The sequence below is a fragment of the Neopsephotus bourkii genome, unplaced genomic scaffold (assembly GCF_033783945.1).
Source record: "Neopsephotus bourkii isolate Nb327-2 ecotype Australia unplaced genomic scaffold, CSIRO-AGI_Nbou_v1 NB_846, whole genome shotgun sequence".
Classification (NCBI taxonomy): Eukaryota; Metazoa; Chordata; class Aves; order Psittaciformes; family Psittacidae; genus Neopsephotus; species Neopsephotus bourkii.
This window is the reverse complement of record NW_026901342.1, coordinates 2,296,186-2,315,978: the sequence shown is the minus strand read 5'-3', so window position 1 is coordinate 2,315,978 and position 19,793 is coordinate 2,296,186. Positions and strand designations below refer to the sequence as shown.

Below are 19,793 nucleotides of genomic sequence, written 5' to 3'. Positions count from 1 at the left end.
CCACAGTGTTGTGCCTAACCCTGGGCCCCAAGCTGTGCTCCCAACACAACAAAAATAAGTAAGAAAAGGAGGAAAAAAACTAAGCCCCAAACATAAAAAATAAACCAAACCCTCCCCTTCTAACATATCAGCACAGACAGAAATGAGGCTCTGAAAGTAGGACCACTATTGCAGCAATCTAACACTGGTTAGGACTGAAGCACTGAACACGAAAAAGAGTGTGTTCGATGCCGAGGTACACACCTCTTCCTCTGAACTGTCACTCAGGTCATTGGCAAGTGAGGCACTCAAGGAGGCCGCCTTGGGCTCCAGGTAGCAGAGGCACATAGCCAGAGGAAAGGAGAGAGTGAGGGCGTATGGCACTGAGAAAGAGGCAGAGAGCAGAAAGAAAAAAATGAAGAGGAAGCAAGGCACCAGGGAGGGGGAGCGGATGGGGAGGTAGTGCTGCACACTGGCAGGCAGGAGGTTGGTTTCAGAGAGGTTAGGGAGTGACAGGTAGCCATCATCATCCAGAAGGGAAGGAAATGACTCTGGAAGTTGCAAGGAGAAGGAGAACAGCGTTCCGCCTTTGCTGGCTTTTTGCTTATAGCCGAAAGCCACGTCTTGCTCGGCGGAGCACACTCGCCCCTTTCTGTCACAGTCTGGCTCCAACTCGCCGTGCTTTGGGGCGCTCTCTTTGGGCGCCTCACAACCTAAGGACTTTGTTCGAGTGCTCTCCTTGCATCTCCTGCGAAGCTTTGCTGAAGATACATGGGGGCCAGGCTGCGAGGATGGCGAGGGGTTGTGGGAGTCAGTGCCAAGCAAAGATGGCTGGTGACAGAGAAAGAGCAGCAAACAAGGCGCAAAAGCAAAAGGACAAAAAGAAAACTGTAATTAGTTAATTTTCCTTTGTGATGATAAATATTATAATATATATATAAAATTATAAACAGTATTTCAACACCACAGCTTTCTATTGAGTTACATGGTGCTTGTTCCCATGCTGCACACCATAGGTATTAGTGAATCGGGATTACAGCTTACAAAAGGCAACTTCTTGTTTCAGCATTTGTCTAGTCATTTGCAGTATGGGATTTACATATAAACCTTCATGGCCATATGTGGAGTTTCAGGTGCTGCCAATTTCCACTTACTGCAAGACTGGCTTCCGATTGTAAGGAGCTTTCAAACATGAAGCACATGGAGAGCAACAAAGAAATGAGGGAACGTATTTCTAATACCAATACTGCTTGTGCTCCTGCAGTCAGGAGACCCAGTGGGGGCCAGATGCTTCCCATCTATGCCTTGGGCAGACTCAGAAGTAATAATTTAAACCACCAATGATTTTGAAACTGTGTGTGCCCAAATTCCTCTGTTACAGAATTAAAGAAAAAATCTAGGTCCCAAATCCAACTGAAACACGTTCTAGTTTGGGGGAGCACAAATCCATACATGAGCTGTTACCATGGGAAAACCCTGACTAGCCTGATGCCTGCCCCAGCAGCCAGCTCCTCAGCATGGCTCCCACCACCATGCAGGCTGGCCTTCTCTGGGCATCCCCACAGCCCTGCCCTCCCCTCTGCCCCTTTCCAGCCATTTGCCCTGCTGTCCCTCTACTCTGCTTCCGAAGCACATTAAAAGAAGGTAGCTGACCAGAGGGAGGTCCCTGCCCCACACAGCCACATCTCTTCACAGTTAAAAGATGATACAAAAGACCAATCAATAGCAAAGAAGTAAAAATGTACCCAATGCTTCTGCTATAAATTTTACCACAATGCAAAGAATACTGGCTATCAACAAGCAGGATTTCTTTGATATGCTGTTTGTAGGGCATTCCACCAGACTTTAAGGTCATTCAAGGACAAAAAATTGGTAGGACGAGGGAGGTGATTCAGCAGGAGGGGTGACTGTCACCTAACGCATTCCCTGCTGGCAGCCATGACCGCTCTTTAGAAGGTCAACAACCACCACTGCCACCAAAACACCCCAGTAAAACAGACCTGCCACAATGCTGGCGGATCAGAGACCTTTTGGCCAAAGGTAACTAGGTGCTCTTAGCTGAAGTGACACACTGTCTCCATGACCAAAACCTAAGCACCTGCGCTGCTCCATCCATCACACATCTCCCCAAAGAGCTATAAAAGGCATTTCAACCTCATTGCCACTCCCAGCTCCTAAGAGCAAAATGACTTCAAAGCCAAAACAGCATCTGCCTGTACAAGATGATGCCAAATCAGAGCCAACAAGCAGGATCCAAGTCTTAGACACAGGATGCGTCAGTCCTAGCTACTAAGCTGCATCTTTAGCAGGTACATCAATTGGTAGGAATGGGATATAAGCCAAACATTTACATGGAAGAGCTCCTTCCCTTTTCCTTAGTGTTTCACTTCTCTCTTTCCTAACCAGAACAGTTAAAAACCCAATCTATCAATTCAGTCAATCTATATTCCTGAATTAAGCAATGAGAATCAACCCTAACTTCAAACTACTTGCAAATGTCTTCTTCACAGGCTTAATATAGTAACCTCAAGTCAAAATTTAATGCTGATGGCCTCACAGGAGTTGATACGAGCTAAATATACAGAACTTCTCTTTATACTGTAAAGGCAAAAAAGCCAAAGTAAATTTATTCTTTGCTAATACAGACTATTCACTTACTGACATCTTTGCAGTGTTAATATTTAGAATAACTTCCGGTACTAAAATACACATGGATAAAACAAAGGAGAAATGTCTTAGTGGAAAAGTTGAAAACCTGCCATAAAATTTATATACCCTTAAATAGGAATTGATTTTTAACTTGCCCTGTTTCTTGAGACCCTATTCTCTTTATGATGAATGACAAAGCTGTTAGCAGGTCCAGTGCAAACAGAACTGAGATCTCTATAGACTTATCAAATGGAAACTCTATTAACAGGTGTCTTAAACAGAACCCACCTCGTAAGCTGGGGGTAAAAATCATCAATTTTTACATGTTTAAGTACCATCAAAATACTGTCCTAAAAACATCTTTGACTATTTCTAGCCATATATAAAGAAGAGGTGATATTCCGAATGCAACTGATCTCTCCATTTACATAAATAAATACCACTTGGAACACAATTAGTTTCTATTGGGTATTTCCTGCATATTTGATTTTCATAAATACTTATCAATGCAGAAACCAATGGAGTTTCAAGAAGACCCCAGTTTAATTTTACAGAGATTATTTTCTTTTTCTTAATGCTACAGTTACAGACCATACTTTAAATAGAAAGTATTTTCTCATGTTTTTTTCTGGTTTTTGGTGTCTTAATTGCAACCCATTTTGAGAAATTGATCCTTTAGCTGTTTAGCTCATTCTGGCCTTAAACAGTAAGGTTAGAAGTGCAGGTTCTAACACCTGTGTGCATGACAGTTTTGTGGGTGTAAAGGCCTACATCAAGATTTTTTCTCATAAATGAAGAGGGTAAATCTGACTTGTTTAGCAAGTGCATTCCATAGTACACCTTTTGTTTGATAAGCTGGATTTAGTATTGCATATTCTGTTTTCTTCTCCACAATATATAAGAAACAGAGGACATTTTATACCTGAACTGTTCTGATTCTACCTTATTTCTCTTCACTGTCAATCTCTGAAATTCAGTATCTTCTCTGTCCCCCTGCTCGATTTACTCCATCTTAATAACTCGGTAGCTATAATACACAGCCATATCTGAACATGTATGAGGTGGGTGTGGAACTGGAGATGGTGAGGGATGAATAGCTTTAACATCTGAGCAGAGAATCATCAACAAAACCAGTTTTCTTTAGTGCAAAACTTCAAAAGAGGGAAGCAAATGCTTTTGTAAGCCAGAAAAAAAGAAAAAAACTTATAGTAGTATATTAATACCCAGAAGTTAATAGATAAAAATGCTCACTGAAATACATGTAAGGAAAGAGAGTGTTTTGAGAAGTAAATGAGAAAAATACAACAGTTTAAAGCACAGAGCTACATACGAGAACACAACTGTTTTGTTGCCTTGTCAAAAAACAAAAACCATGATGCCCATACTGAAGTTAAAATACGACTGAAGACCAAAGGAACAAAATGTGCACTGCCAAGCTACTTTCAGCTATTTCCTAAAGAATTCTTGAATGCTGTGTAAAAACATTATGCTCAATGTTAAACAAATTTAAAACAAAAAAGTCCAAGGCAGGAACCAACTTTTACAACATCGTATGAAATGCAGAAGGAGTATAAAAATATTGATTCAAGACACGTATATACATGTACCTACACAGAATATACAACCGTATGTATTCTAGTTTCCTTTCACGGAATGAGGGACCCCTTCCCTCCCTCCCTGACAATTCTGTTTCTTCAAGCGCTTTCTAGGCATGTCAGTTTAATACTAAACCCTTAAAACTCTACCTTGGTGTCATGGCGTATTGCTGAGACTGGGGTGACTTCCTCTGCTCTTTTCTTTTTGCTCTCTTCATCATCTTTCTCCTCTTCTGCCTTTTTCTCTGGGGTCACAGTGGTTATCAAGTTGGTCTGAGAGATGCCCTTTGTTGTGGCGTACTGGCCAGTACCAACCTCTGCAGCAGACACAGAATCCTTCATGTACATTTCATGGTTTTCATTCACTGATGCTAAAAGCAAATATTTAAAGAGGGAAAGTCTGAAATAGCTTTTGCTGAGAAGCTGCATAAAATTAAAAAGCTGGGTTAGTAAAACATTTAAGATATGCTGAAAACACAACTATGTCATGTTTCAGGAACTCAGAAGCATGTGCATACATTTAAATAAATTGTTTACTTGAAATAAAGCTTGTAGCTTTTATATGCATAAACATATATTATGGATGTGTATACACACATTAGTGTAGCTAATGTGCGCATTACATGGTTGTTAAATGTTAGCAAGCCATTAAAAGTGCTCCTGTAGTAAAACGTCAGAACAAAAAAATCAACGTGTTGCCACAGTTATCAGGCAGGAAACATAAGGAGAACCAGCTATGACATCAGCCATGGGGGTGGAAGAGGGTTTTTTTATATCTGTCAGAATATAACAATGCAGATCAAATGCATGATAAGTAATGTGCTGCATTAAAGAAAATGATAATATTGATGTAACACAGGCATAATATCTGAGAATCAAGAAATGGGATCTATGTATTAACAAGTATTGAAGCCTGGTAGTTAAGTGAGCTTATTATCCTAAAAAATTCTGGGAAGTGATGACATTCAGTTCAGCAGACGAAACCAGAATGCAAATGTGCAATAATCTAGCAAACTTAAATATATATAAGTGATTCTGAAATAAATAGTAAATTTACAGATAGAATGTAATCAAAACATTATTATACACACAGACCCCACTCTTGACTATTATGTAAGTGATTTCTAAGTCAATAGGACTATTCAAATTTATAGTTACTTGCATCTGTAACAGATGACAGGGCCAGGATAACAGTGTAATCATGATTCAGAATGTTACAGCCACGTTTGTGCTACAGTAATGTTAGTGAAGTAATCATAAGCATTGATTAAAAAACCTCTTTTCCCCATCTGCACTTATGCAAATTAACATCATAAAAACCTCGCAGAGTCTAACAAATGCTGGGGAAAAGCATTTAGGATATTTTCTCTCTGGGCAATGAGCTTAGGAGGCAGGAGAAAGCAAAGGAAAGGAGACATTTTGTTTAAGATGCTGCAAACAAATAACGCAGAAGGATAATTTCTGCTTTGAGACACATGCACAGCGATCAGGTCACCAGTTGCTTGGTAACAAGCAAGCAGCACGTCAGAATTAGAAGATTCCAAAATAATTAATGACAAGCAGCACCTTTAGGGGGAGAAAAAAAGGCCTGTCACTAGTATTCTTAAACCAAAGCTTCTCCCCCTCCCCACAATCAACTATACTCATTGCAATTCATTTGTGATGTTACGCAGAAAAATTCACTTTTTTTTAATTCTAAATTTAGTCTCAGTCTTTTTTTGTACAAAAATAAACTGCAGTCTCTTTTTACTCAACAGCCAACAACAGTAACAGCTGAAGAAGTAGCTGAGACTCTGAATCACGTGCTGGCTTAAACTAGACTATCAGCAGAACCATGACCTCCATCAACCATGGAGAAAGAGAGGAGGAAGAATGTACTATTAACCTGTGTACATTACTCCTCATCTCACATCCTCAAAAGAAATGCACGGAAAAAGCCTGTTAGTGCCCACCCAAATTGGACATGAGAGAACTGGAAGCAAAGTGTCAAGGGAAATATTTAATTTATGAATTGGAACATAAATGAAAAACAAAATCCAAATTAAACCAAACTCCAAAGAGTTACTCCTGCAAACCCTGAAGAAGTGTTGAACTTGACTTGTACAGGCAGGCAGGTCCAGGTTGGCAAGTCCGGGTGCCTCATCCTTCTGCAAAGCAGGGAAGTGCTTTGCAGGTGTGAGGTCAAGGACAGAGGCTCCGCTCCACAAAGAGTGGGCTGCCAATGGCCTCCGCCAGGCAAACACTGTAAGGACTGCAGCAGTACACTGAGCTCTGTTTCTCTGTGTCCTCTCCTACCCTGCAGTGAATGTGGAGGTACTCACAACCTCCACTCAGCTGAAGCCCAAGGAGATGAGATGACAAGAGGCTTACACCAAACCTAGAGCAGTGACCACGATGATGATATCTTTTGACAACGTTAATTGAGATGGCCTTACCCCCATCTAAGCTTCGAGACATAGTATAACGTTTACTAGAAGAGCGCTCAAAGTAAGGTGCAGGACGGTCTATGAGGGCACTGGCTCTTCTCGTCTGGGCCTGTGTCCGGCCACTGTAGCGAAACTTGGAGCCCAGTGTGAGGAACTTCTTTGGAGGTGCTTCTGGCAGCAGGAGCCTAAAACACACCAAGCAGTGCACCCATTACTCCGCCTCCTCCAAAAATCAGTCCACTATTTCTGCAGAGGAGAGAAGACAACTGTTGGGTATCACTCTCCATCACAACTTGTGCCTCACAGGTCTGCAGCTAAAAGGGAATCAAACAATGCCCCTCATACAGCATGACAAAACTGCTTAGCTAATGCATTTGAAGAGCTGAGCACTTCCTAACAGGCAAGAATCACCCAGTCCCTTCCTGCTTGAAAATCAGGTTTATTATTTTCTAATCACTAAAACTAAGTTACTCCTTGTATCAGGGATGCTGATCTGGGCTGAATCATACAATCTGGGTTGGAAGAGACCTTAAAGTCAACTTGTTCCAACCCCCCTGCCACAGTCAGGGACTCTTCATCCAAGGCTCTGTCCAACCTGGCCTTGAACACTGCCAGAGATGGAGCATTTACAACTTTTTTGGGCAACCTGTTCCAGTGCTTTATATTCCAGACTTAAAATGGTGCTGCTATACTGAAGACAGGGCCAGAGCAAATTTCCAGTGTATGTCAGGCAGTATTCATTCACAGGGGAGGCAGACATTTTTCAGGTTAGAGCTTTCTCGTCTTCTCTATTTTGGCTATGTGAATTTGCCATTCCATTTGCCAATGGAAAAAAGCCATTCCTGTGCTATGAAGCTTATGTTTTAGACACTGGTTTTTCATTAAAAATCAGAAAACACCCCAAAAATGCATACTCAATTTCTTTTTAGATCTTTTGCTGCTAAGACTGCATTTCATATGAACATACAGACAGGCTGAAAAAAGAGAAATTCTTCAGTCTTTCCAAACATCTTTAGAGGGGTTCCTAAGCACTGGAAGCCCTTTCACATCACTGAAAATCTCACCCTTTTGAGTTTCCATTGTTAAGCATCTCTTTACTGACTATCTTAACACAAACAAATTATAGCATTTATTCCACTATCCCAAACTTTTCTCACGTTCTCTTAGATGTCAAAAACACAGCTGCACAATTCCTCAGTAATAAAAAAATGACAGCTATGGATTGGATATTCTGGTGACTACAAATACACCAGTGAACACTGTCTGTAATTTCATCTGAAATGAAATATATGTATGTATTTTTTTTAGACTCTTACCCACATCCCCCAGTAACTTTCCATGTAAGTTGTTCTCCCTATACAAGCATATGTGCAGAAGTGCAGCAGATTCCTTCACCTCTTTAATTATAGCAGCTGATAATATCATGACACAGATACAGCAAAACAATTAATTGAGACCATATGGTGATTTTAAACAGTATCTATTGAAATAGTATGAACATTTTGGGTGAAACATTTAAAATTCTGCAGAAGCAATAACCTTCCCTTGTCTGCTCAGAGATGCTTCGTGATCAATAAGCCAATTTGATTTGAAGGGGTTTGCCACTGCTGACAGAACTGGTCTTTCCTGTTGCATTTTATATCACACCTTTAGGAAAAGAAATCTACATACCTGAAAAATGTATGGTGCTCAACACACACTTTCCATAAGCGCTTTGCAGCACGATGATTTGGCAACTTAAACCCAATAGTGCTTTCAAACTGCTCAAACTAGGCAGGAAAGAAAGAGAAATTTTAGAAAAAGAAAAATTAAAAAAGGAAAAAGAATAGATGCTGTGCATCTATCTTTAGACTGCGTACACAGGATCATCTTCATTTCCTCCATCTACATCACCTTATTGCAAGGTGTATATAACCACATATATACACATCCTATAGACGACTGTGTCTGGGAAGGAAGCTGTGAGTAATAATCAATGAGAATGTTTATCTGGGGAAAACCCAGATAATGAGAAGAGGCTTTTGATGGTGACAGTGATGTTTTATGCCCTACAGTAACAAAGATGACTTGGGAGACTTCTGAGAAAAACATCATTTAAGTGTTTTAGCCCTGTTGTTTTAACTTCACCAGTTAACAGTGGGAAACCTGATAATAGTATGGAGGGCGGCAATAGTCCCCAGGGGCTGATGTGGTCTCATGCAGCCTTAGATTAAGGAGATTTACAGTGAAAGAACTACAGTTAGCAAATCACAGTGTTTTTAGCTAATTTATCTCCTGGAAAGGATGAGAAAAAGACAGGTAATTGAGAAGAGTCGGCTGGGGATACTAAGAGACCTTTATAGGTTGTGCTGCAGATTTATACATTCCAGAAGCAAAAACTGTGCCAATTACAAGTACTGTAGCAAATTGATGGCTAGCTGCAGATAGATGAGTAGGTGAAATAGTGTTGCTACAATTGGGGAGAGGAAGGCAGAAGAGCACTTGCAGGGACGCCTGGATGCCTACGGGGAATTGACAGAAATAAACAAGGTAGGAAACAGCAAAACAATAAACAAGACATAAGTGACACATGGGATCATGAATCACACTATCTTCAAATGTGATTTGGGTAGAGACTGCACTGGTTATTTTGCATGAGGAACTATGACGCAGTCACAGAAGGCCACATACCAAGACCAGCAGAGCTCAAGAAGCTTCAGTGGTGGAGAGCTTGAGTGCAGGCACTGGGAACAACACTGGCTGTGTGGTTTGGTTTTAAAACCAAACTCAAGACCAGGAAATTTTCAGTCTCTGGGGCAGGTGGGGGGCCCCAGGAGATTTTCCAGGTCATTTCGGAAGTCAGTCCTGGGGATATTGGCTCAGATCCCAACTGCCATACTGCATTAATGAAGAAATTCCAGTCCTCATGTAGGTGATTTCTCTCCCACTATACAGCTCCACCCTCTAAAATGGATATGGGGTTTCCCTCTATTGCACACAGCTTATTGTACCAGCACTTAAAATGGTGATGCTCCTTTGCCTGTGGTGATCCTGAACTCCTCCTGTGACTCCTCCTAAGATTTATGATTTTATCTATGGGTTAATACACGCTCAATCCATGAGGCAGGTGTTTGCTATGCACCGGGCTGAGCCACGAGAGGGCACTCACTGTACAAGATTTCACATCCCCTTCTTCAGAGCCAGACCAGGAGCTCCGGTGGGGCTGGGAGGGCTAGCCTGCAGCTACCAAGACTGCCCAGATTGATGCCTGGCTGCTTTTTCATCAGTCACTGGATTTCTGTTCCAACTCCAAATGTACTGGTCTGATATGCTCATAAAATTTGGTATGACCTGTCTACATCTCCTAGTGGGCAAGATGAAAGGATGCTAATTTAACATGTAGTGTGAAGGTGGGTAACAAGCACGCTGTGAATAAACAATATATTACTTAAATTCCTGAAGTATTCATAATATGGATGATCTTTTCATATGCAGATGGCCATACTTTATGTTAGTTCATGGATGTAAACATAAAAACACAAAAGAAGGTTTTACCTGTATTTTAAATAAAGTATTTACCTAATCTTTCTGAAGAAAATCAGCACAAAACATGTAAATGGAGAGAATATTAAAGGATTGTAAGACATGACAAATCAGCAAACAGAACATGGGCTTTTTGAAAAGGTTCATTCACTAAAGAAGTGTCCTTACCTCCCCCGGTCGGATTTTGATGTAGAAGTTGTTCCTTTTGTAGGAGATTTTCAGAACCTTTGGCCACGCAAATCTATTTATTCTGAGTCTGTCTCGATATATTAAAAGACCACTTGCACAAACTCCTAACATGATTTCCACTCCTTCAGAATCCTGGAAAAGCAAGTAATGTACTTTGTTAAATACTTCTCTCCTTACATCTTACAGTACTACAAATTCTTACATACTGTGTTTCTATCTGAGCTATGTCTTTTTAATGCATCAGCTGTAGTGACCTGATTTCTGAGAGCTACCCTACTCACTGACTGCATTCATGCAAATAATAGTAAGGTCAGGCAGGAAGCGTTGTGAATGTTTCCTTATATTTTACAAAGACTCCAAAAGGAGGGGGAAAATTTTAGATGCTATTAAAAGAATGATATTAACCATATAGCAACATTTTATTAGCATAACAAAAAAGTGTTATTAGCATAAATACCAGATTGAAAGTAAGTGGGACGGCATACAAATTTACTTCTGGCATCATTCATCTCTATGACTAAGCCTTTTGAATGCTTAGATAGATTTTTCTTCCATAGTTTGCCGGTCTTGGCTTTCATTTGTTTGTTAGTTTCTCTAATGCTGTTGTGCCTATGCTCAGTATTTTCACTTTGAAGTGTGTAGAAAGCTAGGCATTTGGATCAGAAAGAGTCTCTCAGAAGTGTGCAACCATGCCTGTGCTATAACCCATGTTTTGACGGAGAAGCTGTAGGTCAGACACATTAGCACTATGAAAGGTTTGGCCACAATCACGTCAGAATATACTCATAAATACGTATTTTTTAAGTAAGAAGTACACATTTCTCTTTCCTTTAGAAGACTTCAAATAGTCTAAACTCAATCTTCACTGTTTGCTGTCACTACTAGCCTGTGTAATTCTGTGGGGTTTTTTACTTAGCTGAGTGCTAATAATGCCAGAGAAAAAAAAGGATCTACCTAAGAGCACAGAGTTCTTCAGTGGCTATTCTAAAATAACTTGAACTTATAAAAGCCCAACAACAGAAGCTATGAAGATGTCATCCTATGGTAATTGTGAAATGAATTAATCGTTTTCCTTTGGTTTTCTTGGCAAGCCATCTTTTAGGCACACAGTGAAAATCTGATTGCATTTTAAGATGAACACAACGGCATGTACAGCCAGTCATGATGAAAAGGCATATTAAGCACAGATTGAAATACAAAAAAATGAGACACAACACAGAATTAGTGCCTCGAAGTCACTCCCGTGTTAGACAACAAACCAAGAGAGGATGCATGTTCCAATAATCACAAAATCACCTCTTAAAAGTAGATTTTTCCTAATTAAATCTCTCATGTGGCATCACTGTCAGGTAGTACATATACAAGACAAAGCTAATTTTTTTCAGTGGTCTTTAATTTCAGTTTTCTAAGCAATGCATAATGTCTAAATACAGTGAATATATTCTAAAAAAAGGAAGTCTCATTGCCAGCAATCCCACTGTATGGCCAACGCCTGAAATGCACGTATGCTCCCATGCAGCACAAAGACGCAGGTGCAAGGGGCTCCTTTTGATACACCTTCTCAACAGTTTGTTGAGCAATGCCTACTTCCTTTATCCCCACCTTTGCAGCAGATATAACTCCATTCAAGGCTTCTGTTACTTGTCAGTGTCAAAGACTGCTTTTCCACATGATACTTAACTACTGATGTAAAATGAAACCTGAATGAAGAATTCGCCTTTTTTCAGGAGTGATATGGTTGCATGGAAAACTGTTAGCCCTAATGTCGGAAGCACCAAGATGCTGAGCTGCCCATCCCTGCAGCCCTGCATACAAATGGGGCTTTATCAGAGTTGTGACAGCCCAGAGAGCAAATCTGTCTATTTAAACATATTTTTTATCATACCATAGTGCTGGGTAATTGAGAACTAGCTTTAACAGCAGCTAGTGAGTCCAGCATCTGTTGAATACCTACGATACTGGCACAGCCTTAATGAATTGACATTTATGTGGAGACATCTGCCACAGTGTGATTTTCAAAAAGGCATCCACAGAGGTGTTTGCCCCATAGCCTGATACCATCAGACCTCACAGGCAAACCAAATTAAAACTAAACATTACTTCTCACGCAGTCTACTTTTGCCACCTTCAGATCAGTTTCCAAGATTACCATTGCATTTCTTAACCCACAGACAGACCCAATTTGGTTACCACTTAGAATCACAGAATCATAGAATAGCTAGTTTCTTCAGCTTTTCTGATTCAGAACATCACTTTAGAGGAAGATTGGCTTGTCTACCCACCTGTCTTTTCATAAGACAAACATAAGAGTAAGACTGGATAGTATTTTCTAGGAAAAAAATTAAACTCAGGATATCCTTTCTTAAATTCCACAGCCTTTCTCCAATATCCTGAAAAAAAAACCCAACTTAGGCCTTAATGCTATGCTATGTTAAATTATCAGTAACAAAGTGTGCAGTGTATTTAGAACAGGAACTCACTTTGCTGCTGAAGATTTCTTTGTGTCAGAAAAAGAATGTTGGAAAAAAAGCTACTGAGCGACATTCACCAGTCCGTTTCTATCTCTGCTCCAAATGCACCTCAAGATTTTGCGCCTGTCTGCAAGACACAGGGAAGGCAGCGGCATGCCTCCTGGCAGAGTGCTGCCCGTTGAACCATGCCCAGATTTTTCATTTTCAGTGAAGGCAATTAACAGAACACAAAAGATTGCCTTGGATTCTGTAACTCACATGCACGGCTCCTATGAAATGCCCCAGGGACACCATTGCAAGCCCTTTCAAGATCCAAGCTGCAAATTTATCTTGGTTCTTGAAAGGATCTGCTGCAGCACAAAACCAGGCTCAGAACAATTTGACCTTTACAGAAAATGCAGCACTTTCCACAGCTCAGGATTCTTTGTTCAGCACTCATTTGTTAAGGATGCTAACCTCCAAGATGTTAAAATCCATTGGCTTTTCTTTGAAGAGTGAAGAAAAAATAATCATTTATTTGAAAAAAAAAACAAACACAAAGACAGACAAACCAGACAACCAACACTATTCTGGTAGGTGGCTCTCCCAAGCCACAATAAGAATGACCATGTTTTATTCATAACTTAACCTGCCAATGATTAGGGAAACTGCTTTATCACGGGAGAATGTTTCCAGTGGAATTACTGTCCTTCCAGTCAAGTGCAAGACCACACTTCAACACAGAGAGAACCAACTGTGTCCCCATTACGATCAATCTGATTAGGTTTCCAGAATAGCTAAATAACTGCTTGAAAGTCTTGTGCAGTGTTAGAAATGATCTGCTTATCTAGTTAAGATACCATTGTTGGCTATCAAAACTAGAGAATGAAATGACAATTGGTCACTCTCTGGACAGCTTCTGAAATTCTTCCTCATTACTCTGTTCACTCAAAATTTTCCCAAAGGATCTGGTTGTTTAATCAACATGAAAGGTTCATGTGCAACATCCTCCGATCTGTAGGCTAAGTTACATTTCAGTTACAAGATATATTTATGCTTATCCCATGAGTCACCTTTCTTTGTGTTGACACATGATTTATCCCACAAAATGACTATCTAAAAACAAGAAGAAAGAATAAATCATGGAGTCCATGCAGACTCAAGTGCTATACCGCAGGATAAAGATGACCAGTGAAAAGAACTGGATTACATACCTTGGCATGATGGAGATCTACTCCATACATTGACAGTTTTTTGGCATTCTCCAGGAAATGCATCTCAGCCTCTGCAGGTGTCATTCCCCTGAGGAAAAGGAACCAATGTAGCATCATTATTAAGGAAACAGAATCCAAAATAAAATCCAGCAGCTGGAAAACATTTTCAGCCTTACAGAAGCAGCACATCCCTTAGGTAGCAAGGGTACCCTACCAGAGCCAAAGCTCTGGTGCAGACCCACACTGACGCCCTCTGCTTACCTGTGGCTCTTGTGCAGCTCGATCACTTTATCCTCCAGCTCCTTAGTATGGTTCGGTGCAAAACGAAATTCGCTGATGTAGTCGCTGCCATACTCATCAGGGTCATAGTCACCAAGCTCTGACTGCACAGTGTAGGAGCCCAGCAAAGCCAGTGTGACGAATGAGCAGGGCAGCCGACCTGACACGATGTCATCTCTCAGCTGCAAGCAGAGGTAGTACCTGCAAGGAGCACAAGGACAGCTCAGAAAGTGCTCTTTCACCAGTGCCCTGCAGAGGAGCATCACCCAAGCACCAGCAAGAGGCCTCGGTTTCTCTACTAATCTACTAATGCTCCCAAGCCCAGAGTTTTTCAGGTGTTAACAAGGATAATAATGATTTTTTGGGGAAAAAAAAAAACAACAAAACAACCACCCAAACCCCAAAACAAACCTTGCCTATCTTATGGGTAGCAATGCCTAGTTTACCTTTATAAAGAAGTATGGAGAACACAGAATCATAAAACGGTTTTGGTTGGAAGGGACCTTAAAGACCATCTAGTTTCAAGACCTTCCACTAGATGAAGTTGCTCAAAGCCTCATCCAGCCTGGCCTTGAACAATTCCAGGGATGAGCAATCACAACTTCTCTCGGCAACCTGTTCCAGTGTCTCACCACCCTCATAGTAAAGAATTTCTTAGTATCTGTATCTACCCTCTGCCAGTTTAAAAGCATTTCCCCTTGTCCTGTCACTACATGCCCTTGTAAAAAGTCCCTCTCCAGCATTCTTGTAGGCTCCTTTTGTGTACTGTTTAGTGACATAGATGGAGAATTACCTATTAACCATCCCATCTTTCTATTATACATCACTAAGATATATAGCTCTCACGATACTTTTAAGGAGAAACAATAATTAAAGACCCCAAATACTGTTAACTGAATAGGTGCTGAACTCCAAGCATTCAAAAAATATAAGTTGTCTCTTTAGCAAACTGTTGAGCTTTTTCAAAAATACATGTAAAGAGTAAATGCTGTTAAAAACACAGTGATAAGCAGTGCAAGGGATCCCCAAATAGAAGAAAACTGGAAAAAGGGAAGAGGCTTGGTGGTTAAGACAGTGTTCCCCGGAGAGATTTGAGGGCAACAAGAGGGAAAAAACAATCCTTTCTTTTGGAAGACCTCTGTTGAAGTGTGAATTCTTGGCACACTGACTTTCTGTGCAGTGCCTAGCACAGGGAACCTCTGATCTAAGCCAAAGGCTTCATGCTACCTTAAAAGCATCAAGTAGTCCAACAAAGCAATGAAGGTTAAAAATATCCACAGGCTGCAAAATGTTATAAAAGGCTATGGAACAGTTTCCTGGTGGCACAGAATTTGCCACAACACAGAAGTTTTCATACTATATACCAAGGAGGAAACCAGATGAGTTTTTGTTCTTTTTTTTTTCCTGTGGTTGCAATCTGAACACAAAACTGGAGAACAGAGGTGCAGACTGCAGAACTAAGTGTCCTGGATAGAAGGGAGGAGCCATTCATTACCACCATGCTCCTGATACCGTGCACATCAATTGCTTACCCTGTCAAATGACATGCAAAATTTACATGCATGCTTATCGTCATCCTACTTCTTTCCTTTCATAGTTATGACTGTACTTACAATAATAACTTACTACCACTGGCAAAAATGGCCATCAGGCGTGTTTGTGAAAATTAAACTCAACACTCAGGAATAATAAGCTGGGGCTTAACACTGAATTATATAAGTCTTCTTAGCTCAGAGGACAGACCCTGTTCACAGTGTCTTCTCTGCCAAAGCACTACATATTTTCCCTAAGCTCGTAAGAGAAAGGAAGCCAAGGGCAATACAAAACATACCTTTTCTTGGATAATTAGAGTTTAAGCACTACTACAAACAACTTTTAAGCCCCTTCTAGAAAGGTATTTAGTGTTTTAAACACCTGGTAATATCTTCAGATAGCTGGGCAGGGTCTGGAGGGTAGAATTTCACATTAAATGCAAACTGCCAAGCACCGCCTGGAAAAGAACACAGATTAACTGAAAGAACATTTTAAGTGCAAACAGAGATGCTCATGTTGTTCTATTACCAGCAAACTTTCAAAATACTCCACCCAAGCAATTAATCAGAACAGGATATAGCATCTTTTGCCCATACATCACTCTGAAGATACTACTTTTCCTTCTCACAATTACAGTATTAGATCATATTTTACAGCTCTTTTCTTATTTAGTAAGATTTCCACTGAAGCGAGGATCCTAAGGGAGCACTAAAAAAAATCCTCAGTCTGAAAACAATGTTATACTGGATTTAACCACCTGAAAACACAGCCTATACAAGCTTTAAAAACTAGTCACCCAAAACACAGAGGTGATGGAAACACTGCAGGCCAGAGTACAAATGGGGTCTGGGGTGGGGCGATACGCCAAGGTCTGGCTTCCCAAAGCAGCTCACAACACCCTCAGAGTGCTGCCTCAGCACATAGCTCCCTGTCTCCAGCAGACATAAATTACTGTGCAGACAAAATTGCAAGGACAAACACAGAGAGCATGACTGAAAATCAGTATGTAATGCTACGGAATTTGTATTTGGTTATTCAGTAAGTATCCATGGGATGGATACTGGTTTGCGCCACCACAGGGTGTGAAATTTTTCATGGAGCTGTAGTTTTAAATGTTGTAAAGAAAGAACAGCAGGATTAAAAAAAAAACCTGAAAGAGTTAAACACAGCATGTAAATATAAAAGCTATTCTGAGAAAGGGACAGGTTATACTGGCCCATCTCTCAAATGCAAATAGAAAGCAATAACAAAAGTCCAGGCCACAGTGTTCTTACAAGCAAGGCAGTGCCTTTTCAATACAAGGCCTGTGTGGCATATACCTCTTATAGGTATTTCTACTGCATAAATTACAGCAGTGAAGAAATATGCAGTGAAGAAACCAAGGGGACACGCTGATGTCGAAGTACAGATCTAATTAGAAATAGGTATCTCTTGAAGTCCACACAGGCTGTCTAATAAGGAAGCATTCATGAATGCTGTGAAAATCAGGAATCTTTCTTATAAATCTGACAGGGTAGAAGTTTCCCATGATTTTCAATTCAGTGGCTCCATATGCCTAGGTATCTCCTAAAGAGGTTTGAAGGTGTATCTGCTGTAATCCCACTGGGAACTGAGGTGCGAATGGAGCCATGGCCCAAAAATCTATTCCTCTGGCTCACAAAAAGTAAATCTAACCTCTGATACACTGATACAGCCTGTCCTAAAGCATGGGTGGTTAAGACACCAGAGCAAGGTCTTGACATACAGCCTCCCCGCCCCACACACACACTTATAGGGGTTTAAATAAAACCTAACACTGTTTTATACACTGTTACACTTGCTGTGTGTTATAACTCAGCCTCCTTTCTCAAATACTGGGATGAAATCCCTGTGGTCTGCAGTGGAATAATGGATATCTGAGTGTTGTACAACTCAACCAGCATTTACCAGGATTATATATTTGTCTTTTGGAAAGTGTCATGGGTAACAGCCCTACTCTTCTACCATCATTCTGTTCCAAACTCCTGGGGTGAATTGTACAGAGCAAGCAAATTACTGCTGTCATCTTCTGCAAATGCATCTGTCCCCTCTGTCAAGTCCAGGACGAGACTCTTCTGCCCCGGTTAATCTCTTGCTGTGACAACCTTTCATTGTCCATCTCATGGCTCAGGCAGATATTAAATACATTTTAAATCAGTGGTATGGAGCTGAGCTGCTTTATTTGCATTGACCATTAGCATAACCTGACTCATCAAGGTCTACATCACCTTCCTCTCAACCTTCTCACGAGATTAAAAGGTGGCAGATTTTCATTATTTTTTATTGCAAATCAGTTACTTTTAATGAAAATAATACTGATGGAAAGGCCTACAGTAGAATCATAGAATAGTTAGGGCTGTAAAGGACCTTAAGATCAAGTTCCAACCCCCCTGCCATGGGCAGGGACACCTCACACTAAACCATGTCACCCAAGGCGTCGTCTAACCCGGCCTTGAACACCGACAGGGATAGAGCACTCACAGCCTTCCTGGGCAACCCATTCCAGCGCCTCACCACCCTCACAGGAAATAATTTCCTCCTTATATCCAATCTAAACTTCCCTCGTTTAAGTTTTAACCTGTTACCCCTTGTCCCATCACTACAGTCCCTAATGAAGAGCCCCTCCCCAGCATCCCTATAGCCCCCTCCAGATACTGGAAGGCTGATATGAGGTCTCCATGCAGCCTTCTTTTCTCCAGGCTGAACAGCCCCAACTTCCAGCCTGTCTTCATACAGGAGGTGCTCCAGTCCCCTGATCATCCTCGTGGCCCTCCTCTGGACTTGTTCCAACAGCTCCATGTCCTTTTTATGTTGAGGACACCAGAACTGCACACAACACTCCAAGTGAGGTCTCACGAGAGCAGAGTAGAGGGACAGTAACTGGGGAAGTTTTCCAGCCAGTGTAAATTAACCCTTTGAATCTTGGGAGAGTGAAGTGATTAATTTGCTGGGCCTCACCCATCACTCACGTGAACTACCAGATGTATGAAGTGCTAGAAGAAACCATTTACAACATGTGAAAAGAACTGCTGGGGCTTTCCTCCTCAAAGAATCAGACACACAAACTTTTCATCAATTTTAGGAAGTGAGGGGCGGGGAATTTTGAGCCTGCAGTCTTGACAAGGCTCTCCTTCGAGAGGGTTTTGAATTTCTAATGTAACAGAGGACTAAATTTAACAACTGGTCTTTTTAAAATATTCATGTGAAGCAGAAAATTGCCTGGTTCTCTGTCAGTTGAATGGTCATTTTAGGAGCACAGTTCAAGCTTTTGACACACAGGAAGGAAAGATATTTTAGATACAGTGCTATCTTTGCATCAGTGGCGTATTTCAGTATGAGGCATGAACAGTGTTTCTGGATATGATATAAACATCAGTAATGCAAAGAAATAATTTACATACATGGTCTAGTCCCTAAGGTTACACTGCTTAATGTCAAACTTCAGTTTTTCACATCTCTGAAAATGTCAAGCTGTTTTCAGCAATGCAAGTTCATGCGTTACAAGTCTCTGTAACTGTCTGCTCTCACCATGGGGTAAAATACCTAAAAGATGCAGGTAATTCCTTTACCAGAGACTTGGGAGAGGATGCAAAAGAAGACTGTGAAATTGGCATTGTGTCCCCAGAGGGAGCAAGCCCTCCTGGGAGAAGACATCGAGAAGGCAGCCATAGACACATCCCATCTCTCTCCTCACCTTACGGATGAGAGAACAGGAAGAGTTGGCTGCCAAGCCTCTGGTGCTGGGGGACCCCATGAGATGGGCCCTTCAACTCAAGAGCAGTAAGTTATCCTGGCCATTTAGGAACAAGCCCCAAGGATCAGAGGGGCTGTGCATGCCATGGAGCCCCTCTTTATCTTGCATCCCCACTCAGTGCCACAGGGGTCTGATGTCTTCACAAACACTAATGGCGTTTTAGAGGAACAGATTTTTTTCTATAG

General features: G+C 41.1%; 1 protein-coding gene across 28 annotated transcripts in view; it reads right to left on the bottom strand.

Moving 5' to 3' along the window:
* EPB41L3 (erythrocyte membrane protein band 4.1 like 3) overlaps window positions 1–19,793 on the bottom strand; it is a 148,145-nt gene that overhangs the window by 21,951 nt on the left and 106,401 nt on the right. For 13 of the 28 annotated variants that reach the window (XM_061356338.1, XM_061356344.1, XM_061356337.1 and 10 more), the window contains exons 6-13: window positions 16,218–16,293; window positions 14,286–14,504; window positions 14,025–14,112; window positions 10,340–10,492; window positions 8,321–8,418; window positions 6,659–6,834; window positions 4,374–4,594; window positions 244–810 (exon numbers count right to left, since the gene is read on the bottom strand). In XM_061356338.1, coding sequence (XP_061212322.1) covers window positions 244–810; window positions 4,374–4,594; window positions 6,659–6,834; window positions 8,321–8,418; window positions 10,340–10,492; window positions 14,025–14,112; window positions 14,286–14,504; window positions 16,218–16,293 — 1,598 coding nt within the window. The remainder of the gene's footprint in view (window positions 1–243; window positions 811–4,373; window positions 4,595–6,658; window positions 6,835–8,320; window positions 8,419–10,339; window positions 10,493–14,024; window positions 14,113–14,285; window positions 14,505–16,217; window positions 16,294–19,793) is intronic. The other 15 variants (XM_061356360.1, XM_061356364.1, XM_061356348.1 and 12 more) reach the window with 3 other exon arrangements.